Source organism: Loa loa (genome assembly GCF_000183805.2).
Source record: "Loa loa unplaced genomic scaffold supercont3.6, whole genome shotgun sequence".
NCBI classification, from domain to species: Eukaryota; Metazoa; Nematoda; class Chromadorea; order Rhabditida; family Onchocercidae; genus Loa; species Loa loa.
In genome coordinates, this window is record NW_018108186.1 from 814,024 (window position 1) to 840,546 (window position 26,523).

At 35.3% G+C, this 26,523-nt stretch overlaps 5 protein-coding genes across 5 annotated transcripts; 1 reads left to right on the forward strand and 4 right to left on the reverse strand.

The window, feature by feature from the left end:
* Nucleotides 1–2,881: 2,881 nt before the first annotated feature.
* LOAG_03850 (variant SH3 domain-containing protein) lies at nt 2,882–6,579 on the forward strand (the record flags this gene model as incomplete). The annotated part of the gene is made up of 10 exons (XM_003139387.1): nt 2,882–2,945; nt 3,232–3,407; nt 3,791–3,958; nt 4,120–4,263; nt 4,540–4,719; nt 5,012–5,116; nt 5,382–5,528; nt 5,673–5,783; nt 5,952–6,177; nt 6,371–6,579. The coding sequence occupies 10 exons, from the start codon at nt 2,882–2,884 to the stop codon at nt 6,577–6,579; spliced, it is 1,530 nt and encodes a 509-aa protein (XP_003139435.1).
* A 1,670-nt stretch (nt 6,580–8,249) lies between these two features.
* Nucleotides 8,250–13,754, reverse strand: LOAG_03851 (ATP-binding cassette). Its single transcript, XM_020446429.1, has 16 exons — nt 13,482–13,754; nt 13,124–13,258; nt 12,830–12,939; nt 12,395–12,495; nt 12,223–12,308; nt 11,973–12,112; nt 11,709–11,807; nt 11,503–11,636; nt 11,224–11,348; nt 10,791–10,988; nt 10,534–10,638; nt 10,236–10,378; nt 9,950–10,078; nt 9,703–9,840; nt 9,047–9,193; nt 8,250–8,841 (listed from the first exon to the last, which is right to left on the reverse strand). Exons 1-16 carry the CDS (start codon nt 13,528–13,530, stop codon nt 8,752–8,754), a joined length of 1,929 nt encoding a protein of 642 aa, XP_020303229.1. The 5' UTR covers nt 13,531–13,754; the 3' UTR covers nt 8,250–8,751.
* A 246-nt stretch (nt 13,755–14,000) lies between these two features.
* Nucleotides 14,001–16,080, reverse strand: LOAG_03852 (hypothetical protein; the record flags this gene model as incomplete). Its single annotated transcript, XM_003139389.1, has 6 exons — nt 14,001–14,255; nt 14,466–14,562; nt 14,726–14,994; nt 15,204–15,291; nt 15,518–15,741; nt 15,865–16,080. 6 exons carry the CDS (start codon nt 16,078–16,080, stop codon nt 14,001–14,003), a joined length of 1,149 nt encoding a protein of 382 aa, XP_003139437.1.
* A 4,880-nt stretch (nt 16,081–20,960) lies between these two features.
* Nucleotides 20,961–23,653, reverse strand: LOAG_03853 (hypothetical protein; the record flags this gene model as incomplete). Its single annotated transcript, XM_003139390.1, has 7 exons — nt 20,961–21,242; nt 21,427–21,601; nt 21,734–21,829; nt 22,100–22,381; nt 22,580–22,793; nt 22,945–23,162; nt 23,379–23,653. The coding sequence occupies 7 exons, from the start codon at nt 23,651–23,653 to the stop codon at nt 20,961–20,963; spliced, it is 1,542 nt and encodes a 513-aa protein (XP_003139438.1).
* A 2,276-nt stretch (nt 23,654–25,929) lies between these two features.
* On the reverse strand, nt 25,930–26,181 carry LOAG_03854 (hypothetical protein; the record flags this gene model as incomplete). Its single annotated transcript, XM_003139391.1, has 2 exons — nt 25,930–26,056; nt 26,126–26,181. The coding sequence occupies 2 exons, from the start codon at nt 26,179–26,181 to the stop codon at nt 25,930–25,932; spliced, it is 183 nt and encodes a 60-aa protein (XP_003139439.1).
* Nucleotides 26,182–26,523: the final 342 nt, after the last annotated feature.

Sequence of the window (26,523 nt, forward strand, 5' to 3'; positions counted from 1 at the left end):
CAACTTTGGAACAGAAAATACAAGCCAGGTATACTGATTCCGAAATTTTTGATTTTTCTGGTACTCTAGCTGTTAGCGCAAACGGCATGTCAAGGACTTGTAACTGGTAATAAAAAGTGAGGATAGCTAAATAATTTTTTAATTTTTGGGATATTCTCTTCTTCGTGAATTGTCAAAAATTATTCAAAAACCAACTGGGATACCTGATAGCGATTTATGAATAGGTCATTTTAATCTCTTTAAGTTGTTAATCAAAAAAAGGGGTGAAAATGAAGAATAAAATTCGGAGAGGGATTATTGAAAGAGTAAACAAAATGCAGCAAATAAAATGAACAAAGTAATTGTCCTCACAAGCAAGAAATAATGACTTCGAAATCATCATAAAATTACTGTTTGAACCTATTAAGCAGAAGTATTTTGATATTCTCGGACAACTTCTCTTACAAACTTTTGAATCATTGATAAAATATAGCTTATGTTAAACTTCCTTGGAGGAAAAGAAATATATTATTGGAATTTACTTAGTTGTTTGAAAAAATTCATATACTTTTCATTTGTAAATTTTGGAGTGTTCATGTCTCTTCCATAATATACCTTTCTTTTGTTGCCATCAGCTGTCAACATCATATGATAACATTATCCTAATAGAGCAGAGAGTTATAGGAATGGATTATCTTTATAGAACAGAAGACTTTGTTTCTCATTAAAGTTATCAGTCATTATAATCTTTTCATTTCGAATTTTCTCAACATCTCCGAAAAATTTGCTACACATTTCAACCCATAATTACAAGAAAATATTTTTATAGAACAGAGAAATTCTTTACTGTTGTATAAAGTATCCATTCAATTATTTTAAAGAAATTCATGTTGAGAAGCTTGGAAAATTGAATTTACAAAGCAAAGCATGAGGTGAGATCTTTCGACAATCTATCAATGATGAAATTAACTCTTCCCTGATTCATTCCATTCAATCATACCCAACCAAAATTATGGTAAATGTTATCAAATATATTCCACCTCTACATTTTTCACATTCCACAGGAAGTACCTTTCCTTCTCTCCCATTTCTTTGTTTACTCTTGTCCTATTTTTCACTTCACATTTATTTTTAATCACTACAGCTATAGTGTAAAGTGAATTTATAAATTATTGGAATGACACCAATCATTTTTCTCCTTCTCTTTCTACTTCCTTTCATTTATATCCATTACATAAAATGCCATTCGCATCGTTTGCGTTTTAAAATAACTTGAAAATATTCTTAATTAATCAATTATTGAAACTTGTGCTTACTGAATATCTGCCAATCACTGTACCACTTTCTTAAAAGTTTTTCTTTTCAGCTTGTTTAAGCGCTTCAAATCTTACAGTATTTGTCAATAACCTATAATTGAAGCTTTATAAATTAATAAATGGAATATTGCAGAGTTTTATGAGCTATAAATGAGTTAATGAATATGTAAGTCATAAATGATATATAATTCGAATATGGAAGAAGAATTGATGTAAATTGCATTTTGTGACTTCAGGCATATCCGTTAAACAATAGTAAAAGAAGGTATAATGGTTGGCTGAAGAGAATTAAGCTCAGATTAAATAGAGAAATGTATTGTACATATTGGTTTCTCACAGTTGTTTTCCTCTCTACAAATTTAAACCACTGATAGCTGGCAGCACTTCGAATACCTAACTGCAATAGTAGTAACATTCTTCTGCCTCGCTACAATTATCCCGAAATTTCTTTGCACACTTGCCTTTTTAAACTATTTCTACTTATTTTACCTTTTTTTGGACTCATTGCTGTAAATCATAGAATACCTTTTCCGCCGAAAAATAAAAAAAAAAAAGAAAAATAAAAACCTAAAAATAAAACAGGTTATATTTACATACCTTCCAAATTGCATACACTCCGCATCTTTAAGTTAAACATCCTCAGATTTTAGTTCTTTTGAAGAATTAATTTAGTAAATGGAGCAAAAAGTAGGAGAGAAAATTATTCAGTTATTTTTATTCGTGGCCAATTTTGTTTTAGAGTTTATCTGTCTAGGATGGGTGTCGCATAATTAATTATCTTTATCACTTATGATTATTCCCCGACAACTGATACATCTGTTGTGTCCGTTGAAGTGCGTCATTATATTTCACTAAGAATACTTCGTTTTATCATTGCTATTATTGTTATTGTGCAAAGAAGCAATAAAGCAATGGATGAGTAAATAATAGTAGTAGGAGTGGATAAGATGACATTTATAATACGACTGACTGTTATCGAAGAAATAAATACTTTTTGTAAACATTTACATTTATAAAATCATACTTATAAAATCTGAAAGCTTGAAATCTCTTCTGAACAATGATGGAAATAAGTTAGGTTATTTATCTTTCAGAGAGTATTTGAATTGCAACATTTCTAGAATTACTTGAATCAAAACTATATTCTTTCGAATTTAAATTTAAATACTTTTGATGCAATAGGACTGTTTTTCACTTAATGGCAGTGTCACGAATAAATGGATGGCAGCAGCAAGTCAATAATATGACATGACTCCATGGCTAACTCTTGTAGATTTATTTGTAAAATTGCTTATCCGATGAAATAGACAATTGTTTACTGTGCGTTTTTAAAATTTTGTCTAAATTTTGAAATAGAAAAATTCTTAAATATTTTTTTTAGATAGAAATATCAATTTCATTAATTCTGCAAATTACAAAGATTACTCTGAGAGCAAACGTTTTATAAAATTAAAATTGAAGTCTATGACAATTTTAAACTGTTTGAATTGAAAATTTGGAGATGGAAAATTGAAATTAAAATTGAATACTTTTCATTGTAGCTCGAAATACAATCACGTCTCATACGAAAGAATGATAACAATGCGATGAAACGATCACGTAGTCATCCAGTACATTCACCGATTCATATCGATAGCGACGATGAAAGCGGTGCAATTATTTACGCTTTTAAGAGTTGTTATAAGAGTAGACAACGAAAAGCAACGAAAGCTTGAATTATCAGAATCCATCAGAATCGTAAATTTGAAAAAGGATGTAGAAATAAGTTCAGATTAGAGAAGTGCAATGTTAACTAAGTCAAATTGTATACAGAACAATCAAGCTGTATACGAGGAAGCTAGGTTATGCATAAGAAAGCTAAACCCTATAGCCTCATCTTATCAGTTCATAAGGCCTAGAAAAAACATGAAGTAAAATAATGGAAGATTTCTTCCAGATAGCGGATCAGTAACAGCATCTCATATATCCCGAATGAGTGCATATGCTCTGTTCAGCGAAATTCGTGCCCCAGATACTACCTCTTCAACCAAAGATAATAGCGTTCGTAGTTCTGTACACAGTGCGTCGTCGTCTGTGACCACTTCTAGTACAATGTCTAGTGGTAATGACCAGGTGTTGGAATTTCTGAAAAGATTTTTAAGAAACGAAAACTTTCAATTTAGAAAGGATCTTTCCAATTTGTCGGAACAGATTGATCCAAAAAATTAGTGTAAGCAGAATAGAGTGGGTATGATTGTGTGAAAGTTTAGTAGAACTTAAAGTTTTAATTTCATTCCTGCTGATACTACTATGATGGCTTTTCTACAACTTTATTTATTTCTGCTAAAGTATCAGAGAAATCGTGAATGGAAGTATCAAAATGAGCCTAGAACTACTTATCTGAATTCATTTACATTGAATACTATTATTAGACTATTATTTATTTTCTTTAATAACTTATAATGTCCTTTCAGTTATGGAATGAAATGTTGCAAATTAATTTGGAAATTTTTCAGTGTTTGTTGTCGGCTGAAGCAGTTTGGGATCATGTTGCAATATTGCCTAATGAATTACCATTTGCAATTGGCGATATTATCTCAGTGCTTGATTACTCATCACATGAAGAACTTTGGTACGGCAGTTGTCGCGAAAGGGTTGGATGGTTCCCATCATCTTATGTCAGGGTTAGTTTTTTTCACCCTATCAGACTGTTTTTCACCGGAAGAATTCAGGAATTAAAAGCAGTAGGAAACTTTTTCGAAAATACAGCAAAAAGGCATAGAAAAACAACGTCTAAAGTTAAATACGACATATTTTTATACAAACTAATATTACAATATTTCAGATATTGAGTGGCAATTCATCAACCTCAGGTACTCTTTCATTAAGTTATTTCCCACAGTCGATGAGGTTTTTGCGAGCAAAAATAGTTCAAGAATTAATGCACACTGAACGTGATTATGTCAATTTATTGCAAAATATTGTTCAGGTAAAGATTTTTAGTTTTATCCATTCATTAATACTCCATGACACTACCATGGACTATTATTCTATCGTTAAAGTTAAGCTTAGACTATTTTTTCGGAAATATAGGGATTAAATAGCTGTCAATTTGCAAATTGTTGCTAATCACTTTCCAATGCCGATAATAGCCGTTTTATGATTAGCGTAGTTGTATTGCGTAGTTTAGGTATTTTTGAAATTCCAAAATACTTATTTTTGTAATGATTCTGCAATTTATACACTTCGCATGACACACTTGCAGGGTTTTACGGAACAATGTCGTCGTCGTAATGACTTATTCTCGGCAGCTCGCGTACAACGCCTTTTTGGCAACATTGAATCCATTTATGCTCTACATTGTAAATTCCTTCGAGAGCTTGAATTGGCTTTCAATCAAAATGTTCCCGAAAGCTCTGCTATTGGCGCCATTTTTCTTCGAAACGTTAACTTTCTCATTTATTGTTGAAGACATTAGCAGGCCTAATGACTAAAAAAAAAAAAAAAAAAACAATTTTCAGAAGAATTAAATCATTTCTGAATAATTTATTCATGATTACAGAAGCGGAAATGAAATTAAACTAAAATGAATGGACCGATTTTAAAATGACTTATTTATCTGCGGTGATTGAATGAAATCTTAGTGACTTTTGCTTACCGTTTTCTATCGCTCTCCGAAAATTATTCTGTCTTCTAAGTATTTTGACATACAATATATCAAGATATATTGTTTTCAGCGTTCAAAATTTTCGATTTATTCGGAGTATTGCAATAACCGGCCTGTTTCGAGTGCAGAACTGGTAGCACTCACCGAACAACTTCATTATTATCAATTTTTCGAAGTAATTTGCAAATAATCTTTATAAAACATTGTGTCACTCGGTTGAGAATAACAGAATTTTTTGCAATAATGTCGCTAATGCCCGCCTGATTTGTGTGTCCATTTTAAATCTTTTACATGTATTTCCGGATTTTCTGTCAAAACTCTTTAAGTTCTGGACAAAGAGTACGTTTTACGTTTTCCGTCAAATATTAAATTCGTCGTTTTTATATGATTTTTCTATAGTTTTGTTACAGATACTTTTGCCTTAAATGTGAGAAATTTAGGCGTGTCGACTTCTTCGAGGAATGCCAAAGCTACCTTTAGAGGGATTTTTGTTAGCACCCGTGCAAAGGATATGTCGTTACCCGTTGCAATTATCAGAATTACTGAAAGCAACGCCACTATCACACATCGACAGAGAACCAGTAGAGGTAAGGGAGTTCGAAGATGAATTCGATTGTTTATACAGAATATATGCTAATATTTGGGATTTTCCAAATGGATTGAAGTTTCCATGCAAATATTCCTGAAAGAGAATTCATGTCTAACTACATTTAAAATCGTGCAATTTCCAGGCTGCAGTATCTGCGATGAAGAATGTTGCTGCTACAATAAATGAAAAGAAACGACGATTAGAAGGTCTACAACAGATCGCCTTATGGCAAATGAATGTCGAAGGATGGAGGGTAGATACTATTCTTTCCAAGTATAAACAAAAAGACGTAAAGTGAGGAAGGAAAAAGAATATATCATTCTAAAATCTGTGTTTAACTCTGTAATATTAGCAGTGTTATACAAATTGAAGGAATCGTTGAGAGTTGTTGAGACTGAAAGAAAACTAAGATTGAATTCAGGGCCCAGACCTAGTGGAAACTAACAGTCGAATGATACATGGTGGTGAAGTATACTGTCGCATTGTTATTGGAGGAAATATCATTTGGCATAAAGACGTTTTGCTATTTTTATTTGACCAATCACTGGTAATATGCAAAAAAGATCTCATCAAGCGTAATTTTTATATATTCCGTGACCGGATTTCTCTCGATTCAGTAACATTTCTGAATTGTGATGATGGAAAAGGTTAGTTTCCAGAGAAATGGACATTTCCTTCAAGTAATACTCAACTAACCATATTATTTTCATCCACATTCACCTGCCCATTTTTCTGTTTACTCAATAAATCGGATGTTTATATTCGTTCTGTCGAGTGCTCTATATGAATACGGCTTAAAGTTTGAAGGGATAAAACTTGATTTCATTTCAATTTTTCCAGACCCTACCACGGGTCTAAATCTAAAGAACTCATGGAAATTGATAATGATCGGTAAAGAAGTTGTATTCACTTGTAAGGATCGCAATTCCAAACTGGCTTGGGTAGAGCATTTACAACGACCGTTGATTTATTCGCCAGCATCACCTGAAGAACGGCGACTAATACGCGAAGCAATTTATCGCACTTCAGGTATGGCTTTATTAAAATAAAAAGCAGGGGAATATGAATAGCAGTATACCGGATATTAAATTTTTAATTAAATTAGTAAGGGATGAAATATCTAGAAGTAATGAAGCTTATCAGAAATGCTATCATTAATGTACACAACTACGTGGTGTTGCACAAGTCTAATCAACAACAGCTATATCCCGAAAGATGAAAGCTTTCAAATCGTTCACCTTAAATCCTTGCGACAAACAAATAGTAATAACTTCTCAGTTTGTCTGAAAATCTCAGGAGTATGTTTCACCATGCTTAAATCTCTCTCCCAGGTCACGAAAGAGTGCGACAGGTCTTTTCCCACAAAAAAATGAAAAGCTAAATTTAACAAATTCGGAGAAGTCAGACAGGGTTGCAATGTTAAAATACCAGAACACGAACATTTTACGCTAGACCTAAACTTGTGAGGACCATGATTTCTTCGAAAGTTCTAAGTTTGAAATATTCCAATCGCAGTCAAGAACTTGAAACAAGTGGCGTAAAACTAATACTAATTTCATATACTGGGTGTTCTTAACTGTCCGAAAAGCTTTTCACAGTTTTTCTTTCATCCTTTTTTTCTTTTTTTTTCATTATTTTTTGCCCTTTCATTTCTGTCTTGGCTTTCATGATTTGAACGGGAAAAAGCAGAACTATGTTAGTTTTAGACAGGAAATTGATACGGAATCAGATGGATGGTAAGATCACCGGCCGATTTGCTTGGAAAAAAACAAAAAATTGATTGGAGATTTGCTATTCCGTTATCATTCATTAATAGTTCCTAAACACCTTCTAATCAAAATTAAATTTCTAAAATAAATCAAAATCTCCAGTAATTTGTTGAATTATGGGAACTTTGAAACTACCTTTGTATCAATATCAAATACATGTTAACAAAGTTAAATTCTTGTTTGAACTGCAAAATATAATTTGTTGAATTATGAAAACTTCGAAACTTGCATAAACCTTTGTATCAATATCAAATACATGTTAACAAAGCTAAATTCTTATTTGACCTCCAAAATCATGCTTCTTTCACAGCGCATAGAACTGACTCTAGTTCACGGTACGACTCAAATCCATGCCAATTTGACTTGACTCTCTACTTCTGATCTTTGGGTATCTATTTATCAGGGTTACCATTCGTCTTTCTTTGCTGTTGTCTTTCTTTTTCATTTTATCTATGTTGGCAAAGTAATCCGAGCCAAACTATATGTTCTTTCTGTATCTAAAATGGACTCGAAAATAAGAGTTATCCATTCTATTCTATCCTAACATTCAAAAGTATTAAATTACTTGCCTTTTGCTTTTGCTCACTTTGGTGGATATGGAAGCAAAAGGATTCGGTACTTTCTGTTCTTTCTTGTTCAAGTCAAGTTTGAGATTAATTTGTTCGATTTGTTTTCACCTTATTATACACTTTTTTTTTTTTGTAACGCCTTTATCGACATGATTTGTTAAGTGATTTGTCACTAATGCATTTGTTAGGTTCTTATATTTTTGAAATGTCGAAATGAAGTCGAGGAATTAAGATCGAAGTTTGCAAAAATTAGGCGCAAAAAAGTTCTAACATCAGGAATTTTGCCAGCATTACCCAAAACAAAAATCAATCTCCCAAAACAAAATCAATCTCTATTTCAGTCCAGTGACTCTTTGTTTTCGAAAATTTTTTTTGGAATTTTGGAATTCAAGATTCAATCACATAACTGAAAGTGAATGAAAGGCCAAATTAAGTAAATGTTTTCATTTCATCACATGGAAGAAGGCTTTCAGTGAGTCCCAGTAGACAAAACATGAGGAACAAAAACAAAAATGAAACAAAAATGACTGACTTTGGAAATTATGATTAGAAAGGTACAAGCATATTTTGCTGGTGGAAAGACAAACAGTGTTCCTATTGTCCGTCTTCAGTTGGACAAGAAGTTGAAAAACTAGCCTGCTCAGAAAAAAGAAAAAGAATGGGAAAAGCCTCGATGTGAACTAAAGAAGTTCATCACATTTTCGGAAATACTATAAAACAAAGAGAACGTCAGACAAAGCAAACAGTAAAGACCTGTCGACAATGGATCAAAACTGTGGCTCAAATAGGAAATGTGTAATCTTACTCCCGAAAACTGAAAACCGGTCATTCAAGTCATCGACTTGAAAAAACTTTCAAAGTGGAATGAAAGTTAGTTAACAATTTATCGTTCTGGAGGCGATGACGTTTCTCCAAGTTGTTCCAGGATTTCTTTCCTGTAATCCTCGAAGTCGCCATCAATTTCAGCAACGCCCTGTAATTTAAACTTGGTAGTAAACCGACGAATATTTAAATATCTAGCTTAAATCTTGCATTGAAGTAAGCAATCGTGAAGAGACAACTGGTTCATACATTTTAAAATATCATTCCGAATATCAGAACATCTGGACATAATATATCACTTCAAAATACCAGAAAGATGGACAACTGAATGGAGAAGGTAAAGATCCACAACGAACCAAGTTTTCGACAATCCATAACTGGCAATTTGTTTCCCTGATCAAACGTTCATCGTGAGTAACCATTATGACACCACCACCAAAGTTTTCAATTGCTTCTGCTAATGCATGGATTGATTCAATATCCAGATTATTTGTAGGTTCGTCCTGGAAGAGGACTTTTTTTCCATAGTAATGCGGAAACAGTACTTAAGGAACAATACAAAAATAAAGAGATCTCTATAGACCATAAAATAATCACTGTATTTTCATCGTTTACAAATTTTATTATCTGTATCCGTTAAATGGAGCAAAGAGGATGGAAGGAGAGCACTGCTTCAAGAAGAGCAAAACTACGGAAAGGAAAGCGGTATAAAAAGTAGTGGTGACAAGGCTCATTCTTATTAGCGTATTTGTATCACATTAAGCTGTTAAACACTACAGACAACCAAAGTTGGTGTAGGAGCAGGATTTCGAAGTTAGTCATTCTGTAATTATTAGTGTTATTGAGCAAAAAACAGTGGAGTGATAGGATTGGGCCCGTTCAAACAACAAATATCAACCATTTACGATTACCAAAAACATTAGTCTTCCTGTGTTTTGCATTCTATTCAATAATAACAATACGATTTTCTTTTACAAAACAAAAAAAGATAAACAATACAAAAAAAGATTACCAATATCAGCACATCTGGAGCTCCCAAAGCCAATTCAGCAAGAGCAACACGAGATTTTTGTCCACCAGATAAATCTTTTATCTTTATGGTGTGTGTGGAGCCAGGAAGACCTACTGTACCCAATCGTTTTCTCGCATCCTGCAATGAATACATATTGCTTCTGAACATAAAGATGGATAATTTAAAAATATGTCAGACTCACGGTAGAGATGAATACTTTTTAAATCTTCCGCAAAAAAAACTTAACCTGATAGTCAATTCGAAATTTGGTGAAAAGATATTCGATTGGAGTTTGTTCGCCATTCAATACTTCGTTCGCATGCTGATCGAACCATCCTATGCGTAGCTGTCTGTGCTTCCGGACCTCACCTTGTTGCTAAATTCAAAACATTTTATTGAAGAAAAAACTACCAATGACTTCGACCAGGTTTCTTTGAATAATTATTGAGTCCTCTTCGGTTATCATATGAACATTAAATCCTAATAGCACTGTTGTTTAAAATTTACAGCAATATTAAAGAATTTTTACTTACTGGCTCGATTTTGCCTGCCAATAACTTCATTAATGTTGATTTCCCAACACCATTGGGCCCCACAAATGCAATACGAGAATCCATATCTACACCAAAGTCAAGGTTTTTAAATAACACTTGGTCTTTGTAACCAAAAGTTACACCTGTAAAGAACTGAGTTGAAAAAAGATCAACAAAGAAAGAATGGCAAAAAATGGCAAACATTACAACAGAGTTTTTTACTACAATACTATCAATTTTTTTTTTACCAAATCCACAAAGCCAATGGAAAATTTGTACTATTTATTGAAAACGTTACCGTGTAATCCAAGCACTGGAGGTGGCAATTTTGTAGGGTCCGGAAAAGCAAATTTCACATTATATTCTTTAATTCTTTGTAGCAATTCTACTGGTGCTGCATCAGCTAAAACAAACACCACGCGCCGGAATGCATTACTGAGCATTCAAATGATATTCAATAGATTCATTAAACAACCAAATAATGAGAAAGTTAACATCGTGAATCTTTTTTCCTGATCTAACCGGAAGCTAGTGGAAGCACCTCGCGAAAATTACCTTCACATGCCATAATGGTGGAGCCTTTCTTGCCTTTGGTAACTTTATTTTGCTTGTTTTGCAATCGGTTTTTTATTTCTTCAACAGCTTGTTTCGAACTTTTGCCACTTTTCTTCATTGCAGCTAATTGTTTTTGTTGAGTTTCGAAAGCCTTCATGTGTTCCCTCATCTTCTGATCTTTCATTTTCTTGAAAGCAGCTAAAAAATATTTCGAAAATTAAACTAGAATTTCTTTTTGACTGGCCACACAAAATGTCTTGCAAAATTTGTAGTAGAGCTTTTTTGCCTGTCCTGCATCGGTTTTATATAGCTACTTTAACAGCTTATTTTGAACTTTTTCTACTTTTTCCATTGCAGCTAGTTGCTAACGGCATAGTCTGCACAGAAAGTGCAGAGAAGCCTGTGATAGCTGAACTGAACTTCCAGAACTTACAATAATTCCCTTTATAGTAATACAATTTCTGATCCTGCAAATCGATAATATCTGTACACACACTGTCTAGAAAACCTTGGTCATGTGAGACAATCAATAAGGTTTTCTTCCACGTTTGCAAATAACTGCAATAAAAGATTTTCGACAGTGAATTTGGAGTTCAATTCAATTTAAACATATTTGAAAGTCATTATTTAAGATTAATTTGAAGCCAACAAAGTGTAGAACAAGTGAACTTATTAATTAGTGAAGAAGAATTTGTGAAAATTTTAAACTAACTTATCGAGCCAAATGACCGCATTCAGATCAAGATGATTGGTTGGCTCATCGAGCATCAACAACGTCGGTTCCAAAAAAAGAGCTCGAGCTAATGAAATACGCATACGCCAACCACCCGAAAATGCTTCAACTGGCTAAAAAAGTTAAAATGTAGGTTTGATTAAAGACTTATGACATAGTGTATCAGATGATAAAAAAGAACAGACTTTTTCTTGCATAGTTTTTGTGAAGCCGAGACCAGCCAATATACGGCGCGCTTTTGGTTCAGCTGCGTCTGCATTTATATTCTTTAGTTCATCAGTGACCTGGCATATTTTGCATTCTGGAGACTTTTTAATAAAAATTGATATTACAACTATTTTGGTAAAAATTGGGATTTCAATCATTTTATCTGCATTCCTACTAATTATAATAAATTATTCGCGCTGCATTCCTAATTGCAGCTTCAAATTCACTTTCAAAAATTGCACCTCTCTCAGATGTTCGCCAACCGAAATGTCGCCTTCTTCTAGCTTCTTTATCAACTGTGCCTCCTCTTCCATTAAAGCAAGGCGTTGTTTGTCTGATTTGACAACAGCATCAATAGCTAGGGTATGGTCAGCTTCAATTTCTGAAATATACGGAACTAATCAATAGTATGCAAACTTGATAAAATCCCCACGGAAACAAAATCTGAAGTAACAAGAACTTCATCAGTACTAAATTTATTTTATAACACACCTTGTTCGCAATAAAGAAGGTCAATATTTGGTGGAATATCCAATCTTCTGGCAGCAATATGTTTTAAAAGTGTAGTTTTGCCCATTCTGTAAAGTAGTAAAATAGTTATACTAGGGTGAAAAATATGAAAAACCATAGACTTTTGAAAACTTTGAAAACTTTTACGGCATACCCATTTGGGCCAACGAGACCGTAATGCCTTCCGAAAGCTATTGTTAACTCAGCTTTGTGAAACAAAACTCGTCCTTGAGCTGCAATATCAAAGTTTTCTACCTGCAACGGACGTTTACCTTAAAATCAGTGACCACAGTTACCTACTGCAATGAAATTTATATGCTACTTTTGTGTATCTTTTATTTTGTACATCTTTTATGCAAAGTTGTAGAATGTGAGGATATAAGGAATAAAAGTTTCAGGTCAGGAATAAAAATTTAAAACCAATAGATTAAAGTGAAAGTGCGTGATTTTCTTGTGTGAAAATCCTAAAGCTCTGCAAAATAACCTCTTAATTTAAGCAGAAAACGAAAAATTGAATGCTTTCCTTGAGATACTTCTCCTTTTTTCTTTTTTACCTTAATACCCTCAAACCTTAAAATCTTTTTTTTACCTTAATGTCGACAGCATTTTCAAGCTGATTCCGTTGTCCGGTGGACTTCGCTTGCTGCGAAACGGAAAACTGCTGTCCAAGTTCAGCACCTGACCCAATCCCACCATTGTCTAAACATTAGAATATACAAAAACAAATAGCAAATAAAAATTAATACCAAGTGCAAGTCTGTTCAGTGTTTAGATTTCAATAAATTATACACTTCAAAAATATCGGATCTTCCATTACCCTGGTTTAAACAGTATGTCGTGAAAATATTGTACATCGTATGGATGAAAAGTATGAAAAGACAACCCTTCTTTTCAACTGCTTCTTTTTCCTTCCGATTTTCAACTGCACCACCCATTTCTTTAATCTCACGCTCATACTCCGCCTTCTTCTGCAGCTTTTTCAATTCTTTTCTACTAAGCTTCTTCTCAATCTTCTCATCTGAAATGAATAACCTGAATATTGACAATAGTAATCGTAATCTACTCTAAGACGCATCAGAAAGATAAATTACAGACAAATGAAATTACAAAATAAAAGTGGACTAATATGAAAGTAAAAGGAATCAAAACTTCCTTGTATTTATAATGAATCATTTCTCTAGCAAACACACCATAGCTCTCCCATGTCGATAAGAGTTCTATGTAAGCAGACAAAAATTTACCACTTGACATGACTGCCACTGCACCGTTCGTGCAATTTTCCTTAGACATTATTGTCGGCAAATTATCGGAGCCTAAAAACAAAGCTCTCTGCTACCTGAAATCAACTAATTTACTAGGACACACGAATCTCATCTGAAGCCTACTGTTTTATTATAAAAATAGGAAAGATCAGGGATTCCACCTCAGAAAGCTGATCCATTTCTGCACATAAACGGGATTACTTCAGGATCAAATGAAAACGCAAATAATACCAAAAAGTAAGCACACTTGCAAGGATTTTCAGAAGAATGTTATGGTAACATGCGCATAAACGAAGCAAAATGAGTGCAAAAGACTAAAACCGTTATTCTGCAAATGTAATTCAACACTATTCATAAGTCAAAAAACAAAACATAATATTCGGAAAATTATACATAAGTATCCCATACATATCTAATATATTTACAATAAAATCAACAGTAACAAGAACAATAACAATTAAATTTGACTCCTGCGATAAAACTTCTATAATAAGACTGCTACAACAGAGCTGTCTTTATCCACTGCAGTAAAGAAGCATTATGAAGCATCAATCGATTAATTTCTTCCCAACTCTTCTTCAGTTCATCAGCTAATTTGCCCAATGTTTTGTCCAAATCATCATCTTTACCACAGCTAACCCACAGCTTATTCCGATTGATTTTCAAGAAAGTGGCTAAGTAGGCTTGGACAAGTTCAAAATCACAATGGTTCCTGAGAACTGTGAGAAGCATTTTCAAAAAACTGCTCACAGCCTGAAATGAAATTCACTGCTCTGAAGGTACAATCCCTTTTAACACGAAGTTACAATCTTTACACTTATCCCGAATCTAAAATTCCTACTGGAACCTGCATTTAACTGGTTTAATTTAAATTTCAAATGGTGGAGTATGCATGAGGCCCTGAAAATAAGTGAGTTATTCAAATTTGCAGAATCAAAAAAAGGGCAAAAAATCATAACTCACTCTTTCCGGCAGTATGTGAATTTGGAAATCTATCGTGGAGATACTCATCCACTTCAAAGATTCAAATGCAGTGATGAAATCAGCATCGTCTGAAGCCCTGCAAATAAGCAGATTTGCTTGAGCTTCTGCTTACTCATTGGTTTCTTAAAACCAGTTTGATAAAACATGATGTAATCCTCATGAAAAGTCAATCTAATATATCGAATAGAAAAATGAAGCACTTAAATACAAAAAATTCTCGAAAAATAGAAAGATTTTACTGTAATAAAGTTTGTGCGAAAGAAGATTCAATTTCCAGGACACTTCGTTTCGCCATTAATACATTGCGTCGCTCCACATCATCGTCACCAACGTTCACCTTTTCAAACTCGAAACCATCAAGTGTTGACATTGCTGGTAAGAAAAACGGTGCAGTTTTTGGTTTTCGCGCTGGTTCGATTGGTTTATTTCGTTCTCGAATTACATCTAGATATGGCAAATTCACCCAGCGTGAAGGTGCCAAACCCGATAAAGTTACAAGGCCTTCGACCTTAATTAATTTGTTATGACATACACTGAAAAAACAATACTTTCTCTCATTTTTCACTTTAAATTTGTGAAAATCAACCTAACCCAGAAAACTTCAATGGAATTTTAAAACCTGAAATAATGCGAGAATCAAAAAGTACAGTACCAGCACATCAGAAAATACCAATTTTCGTTCACAAAATACTGAATTTTTTTAAAACTCAACATTACCTGCTTCACTTTCTGTATATTTTCACATGCAATTTCCATAGGCACTTCAACCTCTTCTACTGAACACTGCACTTCATTCTCCAAATTTCTAAAGAGAAACTTTTGTGACGCACATTTAAAACTGTTCTGCTTCAATGATTCCGTAACACAGTGCTATTCAAAAATATTTACAACTGAAGATTAAACTACCCATTTTCTTCTTCTGCAACAATATTTTATGCTTCGAATTTTACTAGATAGTGATTATTCTTCATTTCGTTTTGTTCACGATTACACAAATTCTACTTCTGGTGTTTACTCGATAATAAGCATACCTTAGCACGGGTAGAGCTAAAGAATCCTCGGGAACGTAATCCAATGGTAGTGCTTTCAAAGCATTCACAGGAGTGAACCATACTTTATTAGCCCAAATATATATGCTCTTTTGTCCATGGTGACATGTAGCCAAATATTCTCCATTTGGTGAGAAGCAAAATGATATGCAATGCAATTCACACTTGATAACATCAATAAGGCTATTCGTAACAAGATCCCAAATCTAGAACATGATAACTGATAGTTGCAGTAAGACAAATTTATGCCTTTTATAAAAACATATTTCGAACATTCAAAATAAAGTACAAAAATGAAAGCATTAGAAAAACAAAGGAAAAACACGAACTTTAATTAAACCCTCGTCATCAGCACTGACAAGCCATTTACCATCAGGTGAAAATCCCAAAGCAGTAAGCGATGATCGATGGGCTCCATCAATGATCCTTACAACTTTTCGGCACAAAATGTCTACAATGCCGATTGCACCACTTCCTACACCTATAGCTAACAGTGAATTACTGTTACTCATGCTAAATCGTACAACTGGTGATGGAACTTGCATTTCAGCTACCAACTTCGTGTTGCGGAAATCCCAAAATCGAATAAATCCATCATGTTCAGCTGAGACCTCAAATATAAAAACTTATTTCGAATAATAAATTAGGTGTCACATGCATTACTACATCGTTTTAGCAATCGGATAGAAAAGTACGAAACTGTTGGAAAAATTCCGAAAGTCATGACGCGAAATTGCAGCAATAAAAAGAAGAAGGTCCTGAGCGCCAAATCATTTTCCAAAGATGTGTTCCAACAGGTCGGTTGGGAAGACAATAACGGACGTCATTTGGTCTTTGGTTCCCCCCCCCCTTTGTTCATATTGATATTATAATTGTTGAATTCATTTCTGTATTACCGAGTTCTGAGGAATAAAGGTCTAATTACTCAAGTTTCAGATAGAGAAACTCGGCGACAAAAAACTGGTGCCACGGGCCGGGAATGTCGGACACTACAACCAAAAGTGCTCAACCGGCAAGGTAAAAGTTGAAGAATCTTCTCGACGAAGCAAAAACAATGGACATAACGCCTCCTGATCAACATTTATCGGTGGAGGAAAAGCGGCAGCAATTTGAACTCAAGAGGAGGACCATAGAAGAAAAAATAAGGCGTCTAAAACTCTATGTTGGTACACTCGGATCAACCAACGAAAAGTGGTTGGAGTATATCAGAAACAAAAGACTGCGCAGAAAAGAAAGGAAGAAGACAAATACGCAGATATGGTCGACGATAATAAAGGTCTTTTAAATTTAATAAATGACGGTCAAGAAGCTATTATAACTCTAGATATGTACAAGGATGAGTTTAAGCTAGCGGTACAGCGCCTACAGCAAAGCAATACAAATAACGAACCATTTCAACGAAAGAAGCCCTCCCAAATATCTCAGCAGACAGTAAATTTGCCACAGTTACCACTACCAACATTCAGTGGTGACCCGAAATTATGGAGAGAATTCTGCGGTAGTTTTGATGCCACAGTGCATCTTCAAAAAATACCCGATATTCAAAAATTAAATTATCTGATCGCATATCTCAAAGGAAATGCTCTACAAGCTGCCAAAGGCTGCAAAAGCTACACCAATAACCTCAGCCGTATCATGCATGGCTAGCGTAACGAACCACAATGACATCGACCACTTTTGGAAGCTAGAAGTGATGGGTATCCAAGACCAGCCGAACGAAAACGATAATGAGCAAGCCTTTTAGTAATTTAAGAAAAGTATAACGAAACAAGATGGGAGATACCAAGTTTGCTGGCCTTGGAAAGATTCAAAAGATAAACTAAAAAGCCATTATGGACTATGCTTAGGACGTCTTAAAACCTTGATCAGAAGACTTCAGAACAACGAAGAGATACCTCAATGGTACAACGAAACGATTAAGGATCAACTGTAATAAGGCATAATTGAGGAAGTGCATCCTGATATGGATCAAGAGGGTATAATTGCTATCTAACTCACCATGAGGTAATATCCCCGCACAAACCTATAACAAAACTCAGGAGAAGTCCATGATGCTTCGACGCACCTCAAGGGAACAAGAAGTTTAAGCGAAGTCCTATACCGCGGACCTATCATGCTTCCAGATTTAGTAGGAATACTATTGCGCTTTCGAATGATGAAGAATGTAATCATAGCCGACGTCGAAAAGGCATTTTTACAATTGGAACTGCATCAGTCCGACAGGAGCTGTACCAGATTCCTCTGGGTAAATGATATTAAATGTGCGGTTATCGAGGAAAACCTGAAATGTTATCGTTTTCGAAGACTTCTTGGAGTAATATCATCACCGTTTTTGCTAGCAGCAACACTCAATCATCATCTAGAAACGATCGGAAACCAGACAGAATTAGAGATCAGGAGGAATTTATATGTAGATAACGTCATGTTGTCAGCAAAGGGAACAAGGGAAGCTATAAATAAATATCTCGAAGTGAAGGATATCTTTAAGAAGGCGGCGATGAATATTCGAGAATTTCTTTCCAATGACCAAAACGGGACAAGACAAATATCAATATCGGGACAAGACAGAACCGAAGGAGGTGCAGTAAAAATTCTTGGCATCACTTGGATAAATGATAAAATACAATCAGAGTAACGCTGAAACTATGGATCGAATATGAACTCACCAAACGAAGTATCTTGCAATTTGTTGCTTCGCAATATGATCCTTTGGGATTTTTAGTTCCCGCAATGATCCAGTTCAAACTATTTCTTCAAAATTTATGGAAAAGAAATAATTCTTGGGACCAAACCCTCGATGAGGATGATAAAGCATGACGATCTCTTACAAAGGAATGGCCCGCAGATATTATCAAGATACCAAGGTTGGTTACAAAAATGCTCTCAGATTAACAAAAATGCTTCACAGACGCATCAAGTGTTCTGTATTCAGAAGCTGTATACATTTTAAACAAACATGTCAACGAAAGGAACAGCGCAATACTTTTCGCCAAATCAAGACTCGCTCCAATCAAAGGTATGAGTAAACCACGATTGGAAGTGCTAACAATACTTACTGGTGTACGAGTGCCAATTTTGTTATAAAGCAATTAAGTCTGGGAAAAACCCCAGTAATGTTAAGGTCGGATTCAAAAGGCGCGTTACATTGGATCCAAAATCGACCGAAATTACTACCCAAATTCACACAAAACCGAGTAGAAGAAATAAGAAAGGTAAACTTCTCATTTCGACATGTACCAAGTGAAGATAATTCAGCCGATATTGCAACTAAAGGATTTTTTCCCATAAAGCTTAGACAATACAAGCTATGGTGGAAAGAACCGTCGTGGTTAACGGGTACCAAAAGCGGATGGCCCCAATGGGAATATCAGTCCATAGAATTTAAAGATGAAGAACGAATCGTTGCAAAGGTCGCCTCTTAAACAATCGAGGTAGCACAATTTTCTCTTATAGATGGAAGTCGGTTCAGCAAGTGGTTCAGACTTGTAAGAACCACCATTTGGGCCTCAAATTTATTAAACTCACGACAAAGGGTAAGATAGCATGGATACAACCGATGTCGGCAGAAGTGAAAGGACTAACGTCGGAGGACTTTAACTTACCCAAATGGGTGGTAATTAGACAAACGCAGAAAGAAAGACTCAATGAGGAAGAAAAGGAAAAATGAAATTTATACTGCGATGACAGAAAGCTATGCAGATCACAAAGTCGATTGGAAAATTCGGAACTAGACGAGGAAAGCAAACATTCAATCTATTTACCGAGGCATAATGTGGTTACCGAACTTTTGATTCGACAACAACATGAAAAGCTACATCACGCTGAAACAGTACATGTTCTTTCGGAAATTAGGCGCAAATTTTGGATACCGAAAGGACGAATGGAGGTAAGACGTGTTATAGCAGGTTGCACGGGTTGCAAACGTTGGACAGCTAAGCCATTTAAACCACCAGCTATGCCGAATCTTCCTGAATCACGAGTTTTACGTTCAAGAAGCTTTGCAAAAATCGGATTGGATTATTTTGGCTCGATCTCCATCAAAACCGAAGTTGGAGTAACCAAAAGATGGGTTGCCCTATTCATATGTTTCACAACAAGAGCAATTCACCTTGAGATTGTAATTTGTTAGTTGAAAGTTTTCTACAGGTGCTAAGGAGATTCATTTCTCGACGTGGCTATCCGGGACGAGTTTTGAGCGACAATGCAAGCCAATTCCAAGTAGTTTTCAAAGCCATAAAGAAGCAGGAACACATCAGAATAGGTGAATTCCTGGCAGAAAAGGGAATGGTTTGGGAAAATATAACAGCGAGTGCTTCCTGGACTGGCGGACTCTACGAGCGACTGATAGGACTGACCAAAAAGGCTATAAGAGCTATTAGAAGAAAACTGTTACGGGGAAAGAGAACTTATGACGTTGATCGTGGAGATACGAAAATGTACTGAATACCCGGCCGTTGACTTATGCTAACTTCGATGACTGTAAGATAATATGCCCAATCGATTTTATACATCCTAGTGCTTCTTCAATTATTCAAACAGTTGATGACGAACAGAACGAATTCAAACCAGAAAACTTCGATACAAGGGAACGAATGATCAAGTACTGGTTGGGAACGCTTAAAGTACTCGATATATTTTGGGAAACATGGAGAAAGGACTACTTAACGAGCCTCAGGAAAGAATTCAAAAAGAACACGTAAATCCTAAAGGCACAGAGGATCGTAAGCCAAGAGAGGACGAAATTGTGTTAGTATATGAACCAGAAACGCCTCGAGGCTTGTGGAAGTTGGGAAGGATAGAAGAACTCAGAAAAGGTAGAGACGGAGTGACAGGAAGCGCACTGGTAGAAATGCCCAACGGGAAACTTCTCAGTAGACCAGTAAATGTACTGTACCCCCTGGAAATAGTTGTTGAAGGAAGTTCGAGAATTCAACCGACAGCTTTTAAAAAACCACTGGAAAACCCAGATCAACAAGAAGAATCTACAGCCTCAGGAACTAGGAATGCTACTCAACGAAATTTAAACACCGAAATTTTGAATTCAAACCGAAAATCAAAAAAAAAATACACCAATATTATAACTCCTAAGGGCAATATTCCTCTTCAGTCGGGAATGTCGGAAAAACTTCGAAAGTCATCAGGCGAAAGTCATCAGGCGAAATTGCAGCAATAAAAAGAAGGTCCTGAGCGCCAAATCATTTTCGAAAGACGTGTTCCAACAGGTCGGTTGGGAAGACAATAACGGGCGTCATTTGGCTTTGATCCCCCCTTTGTTCATATTGATATTATAATTGTTGAATTCGTTTCTGTATCACCGAGTTTTGAGGAACAAAGGTTTAATTACCCAAGTCTGAGATTAAGAAATTCGGCGACAGAAACAACTATGGGCAGATATGGTAGTTCTGCGTTTATCTGGGAAATATTTTCAGTTTTTGGTAAAACTACACCAGTAATAACCAAAATCATCACTTACCAGCTGCCTATTGAGTATGTCAAGTGCCAGTCCTCGAACGGCAGACTGGTGAGCTTTTTCGTCTTTTTTACTGCAAAGGAAAGTTTTCTTGTGATGTCCACTTTGCAAATTGAAGCAGTCAATGTGGCCAGTTGTGTATCCAACTAAACCGAAATTACCACAAGATGAGATACATATCGCTGATGCGCAAGCAAATACGAGATGTGGTTTAGTCACGAACCTCTTATGAAGCAACTAAAAAAAATAAATTTTAGAAGAGCTATTTTGGATTTATATTTTGGATGTTTGGCTTAAAATCAACGCTTCCTGTAGAAACATTTAAAAATGATAAATTTCGAAGTTAAATTATGTGAAGTGAATAATTTGCAACATTACGTAAAACGCCAAAAATGAATACTAAAACTTCAAGCGGACGAACGCGATATGTTCCAAGAGTTTGTTTTCTTGTGGTCCATGTCGTCACCGGGGCTGTATCAATATGACGGCACATAACGTTGTCCCAAGCTGCTTCCCTCGCTAATCCCACATCCATTTCAATCACTGGCTTCAACTTAATACTCTCAATATCACGCTTCTTCTTCTTTGCTTTCATTCTGAAGAATCAGAAGGGATATATTAAAAAACGTGGAAGGATACAATGGGTCAGGTAATGAACAAAATTTAAAAACAAATGGAACACAATAAGTATAAGAATGAAACGCAAGCTAAAAATAAACAGAAATTACCTGGACATAGTACCAGCATTTCCTAATTTCTGTCTGTGTGTGTCACGTGATACAGAGAATGCCCTTACAGAACCATCCAAACCAGATGAAAGAATACTGAAATTCCCTGACTTTATCAATTATAGAAATTTGATCGACTTAAAAAACTTCATTTTTATACGAAGGTTTTGCAGAGCAAAATCTTTATGAAAAAATTATAGTTATAAAGTAAAAAACAAAACTGATTCCTACTAAAAACATAAATCATGAGACCAATGATATATTTGGTGAAATAAATTGCGAGTATCTTCTTTCCGTTTAAAAAGAAGCAGGTAAAAATATAAAATAAAAAAATATTATGTGCGAATTATAACATTAGAAGCTCACATTTCGCTATCAATAAATTTTGCCGCGGTAACTGGTTTCTGATGTCCATCGCGCAAAACCAATTGCCTCGGCATGCCATCACCCATGTCGTTAATCCATGTTTTTAAAGTATTATCAACTCCTGCTGAAATCATCAACGGTTCTCCATTAATGTAATATATACCCGTGATGGAGCCACGATGCGCATCAGGCAACTGTCCCACTAGGGAACGTTTGTTTAAATTCCAGATTGCCAGTGTTCCATTCTCTGATGCTGTAGTCATTGTCTCTTCACCATCTGTTCTGAAATCCCAAAATTAAAAAAAAAATTTAGACAGAAACCTCACAATTGAAACTTGAAAAGATTATTCGTACACAGCAAATCTGATGATGCATATAGAATTTTGTGTTGAAAGGGAAGTAGAATGTCGAACTGGAAAGATTCTGGAGGGAGCACAAGTACTCCTGCAAATCAAAAATAACAAAATTCGAAAAGAAGACCTAAACGCAATTGATGTTACTGGTGCATCCTGCATGTACATTTGTAATGTTTCGTCAAATTTAATGTTATGCAGTATAATCTGACCATTTCTTAATCCAACAGCGACGATATCTATGGCTGGTGATTGTTCCAGAACTGCTATTTCCGATTCGAACAATTTCCCAAATTCATGAATTAGTTTGCCAGTTTTGATATTAATAATACGTAATGTCCCTTAAGATAGGTTGTTCGATTAAATCAAATTAGGGAGGTTAAAAATTATTCAACGTGGTTTCAAATCTATGACATCCTCACTGGAGATCCTTTTTTTTTAATGTAATTTGATCAAGATAACCACTGAACCCACTACAGAACTCGAATCAACCTTGTCTGGATCCCAGCAGCACTTTGTTAAGATAAGTAGCTGGATGAGTAATTGCTGAACAATCGAACTGTCCGGATGTTTCAATCAACACCAATTCGTCACCAGTTTCAACATCCACCACATGGATCGAATTTTCCGTGTCCACAACCACCAGAACGTCGCCAAACGGAAGAAGCCAACGTACAATATTAGGTACCTCTAACCATCGTTTAACTTGCCTAAAATAAAATCCTGCCCATCCAAACTTTCCAAATAAATAGTGGGGATGAGAATTTAAGGAACAAAACAAGCCAAAAAATTTGAAGTCTATGCACAAACAATCCTCTCTTGGAAAATAAATATTTTAACGCCTAACTTTTGCGTACAGCTGCCTGCACTCGATTAAAGTAAATCTCGGTAAATAAAATACTGCAATGGAACTTGAGTTCAAATACCTGGCTAAATATAAAATGGCTATTCTTGTGCCAATGGCGGCGTAAATATAGCGAGAATCGGCAGCAACTATGTTGATTTGAGCTGGCAGAACATTGCTCACGGATATCACACGTAAATTTTCGCAAAGGTACTGTATCACAACATTGCCGACAGCACAGATAACATAACTTTCGTTTCGTTTCCTTGGAAGTACCCGGAAAGCAGGTGGAACAGATGAACAAACCTCACCGAGTGCTTTGTATGGTACAAATAAGCGGTTCTGTTGACGTTCCATTAAAAATGACCTGCAATCAAAAAATCGGACGGAGAAGCACGGAAGCCAGCTTCACTAAGTCACGCTAAGTACATTCCAATTTTACAACCACGGACCATCAAAAACTCCTATGCTTGAAAGAAACCGCCTTTGAACTCTTGTTCTCAGTTTAGTTTGCCAATTGTGACGTAATCTCGATAGATTACTATGATAGGAGTGTATCGTAATGATCGCGGATAACATGAAAAATGAATCCTATTTTTATCAAAAGGTCAGTGGTAAGTGTGAGGAACGTGGGAATGGCGAGAGGAGTCTTCCATTGCAAAGGGACACGAAAACATAAAAATTATGTCTAGAAGACGTAATTAGAACTTATCGTTTTTTAATAAATAAAGTGGTCTGAGAAGATTAACTTTTGCTGAAAGCAGGTCCTAATATTTTTCTTCGGGTTGTTGTAAAGAAACAGGGTGACAGATCTTCTCTAAAAGATATCCTTTGCTTCTTTACGAGCTAGATTGACTCTAGTCTTCAAGAACAAAACAATTTCTGTACTTGATCACGACATTCTGATATTATATTGGCGATAGTGAACAATTCCAAGGTTTTATGTTTTCATTCGTTCAGTTTACCGTTCAAGTTCCGAAGAATTAACATGAATTCTAAAAATCGAACTTGACTGATGCGAATGATTCTTGATAATCATATGGCTGATGAGCATCATAGCAATTTCATTCTTCATTAGTTTGGACAGATTAAACACTGAACTTTTTCTTGTATTTATAATGAATCATTTCTCTGGCAAACATTTGGGTTTAAGCAACTTTTATACTATAATTTTATATTTTATGGATTTAATTCAGTTATTCCGAGATATTTCTATAGCAAGAAACTTTGATTATATCGATATATTTCTATATTACAAAAATATTTCGATCTTGTCGACAGTGCTTACTGTAGAACTTACGGATTAGCAGCGTTATGGAATCACTAGGTTGTTCAATTCCAAAAGAAGTCGAGCTGTTTTTAGTTCGAAGGAAATTCTTATAGGATCGTATTTGATCATTTATGTATTGCAGTATAGTGAAATGATTGATGAAATCATGTATAGAGACATTCATTAGAAGTACTTTATTTGCTGGAAGCTGTTGTCCAAACTGGTCAAATTGGTAGTAGGCAGTCATTTGTAAACAAATCTTCCCCCCAAAACCTTCACTGACCAAAGAGCTCCCTGAAAAAGAGAAAATATCCGATGCGATAGGTCAATAGGTAGTCCAAAGCAAATAGTCATCCTTCGCTTTGTTGTAGTTATCTCGTTCTAGTACTTTTCAGTTAGCAAATTTCTTTTAAAACTTATCGTTCCATGTCAGACCCCTTCAAATTCTTCAAAACTATCTTTTCCCGTTCCAAATATACGTGCAATTATTTTGAACAGCTTATATGCATTTGTAATATTTGTTTTCATCGAAACTCAACATAATTGATCGAATTTGCTGATTGATTACTAATCTGATTTTTGATTGTACAATGTTATTTCATGCTCCTAATTAGGCAATTTTCTACTTTTTCCTCAAAAGAGTCATAACTGTAACATACAAAGTCGTCGGATGAGGTCTCATTAAATCACACGGTTTTTAACGTGAAGCACTACCAAAAAGGCCTAAGAGAAATGAATAATACACAGAACTATGACAGGAAAGGTCAATGGCCTAGCTTGCAAGGCGTAGTATTGATGCTTCCATCAACTCATTAAGGCGATGGGACAAATAATTCTTTGCGGTAGCATCGAATTGTCTGATTAATCATCGCGAGATGCATGTAATCTTAGTTGATACTGCTTATTAATGGGCTAAACTTATGTTTGATGGCTCATAGCTATGACAGTTTAGCTTCAAGAAAGTTTAATAGTTAGAAAGATCACATTCAAATCTATGAGATCTTTGCTCTTCATCATCACCATCACTTTTCATAAGCATTTCCGGCCTTAGTTATAAAGCGCAGTCTTGACTGATTTCGGTCTAAATCCCAGAAACGTTTTCAAGTGTGGCGGTACTTGAAAATAAAAGCGAATTCGTCCATCCCTTCCTCCTTTAGAACGACATGAAGTTGAGTAGTAACAGGTCTGTGATGTTTGGAAGTTCTCTGCGATCGGAATTGGGAATTGCAATTATTTCCCTTGAATAAGAAATTTCTAGTAAGTGTGAGTCATCAGCCCACATCAATTACTCTTTTATTTTCAAGGTAAATCTGTTAGCCACCATACGCAATGATCAAGGTAACGTAAGGAGAATTTGGCAGTATTAGCTAGGAGCCCAGTTCTCATCCAATGAATGAATTAGGTCCTGAGACGCAGATCCAACTACGAGCTTTTTAACAGCAGCAATCATGATATACACTTTGAGAGCTGGAATTACCGCAGCTGTGGCACTAGAGATGACCTCTCATAGATGGATGAGCTCAAGACTGAATCAAAATTCAATTTAAGTCTATCCTTACCTTGTAAATACAGTTGACGGTGCTAACGGATGAAATGATCGTACTCGATGTTTCATTCCCAATTCGTGGCTTATTGTACTATATTCGTTGTATATGAAATTTGTGCAAAGTAGGGTAAATCAAGAACAAGGAAGCAAACAAACAGACAACAATCAGTGTGTGAATTTGCAATTCTATGAGCAGTGAACGATGAGGACAATTTCACAGGGAATGGTGATAGTAAATAGTGAACAGTTTGAGATACTGCATAGCTCTGTATGGCGGAACTTGTCTCCTCACAATACATACATACATACATACAAACACACACACACACACACACACACACACACACACACACACACACACACACACACACACACACACACACACACACACACACACACACACACACACAC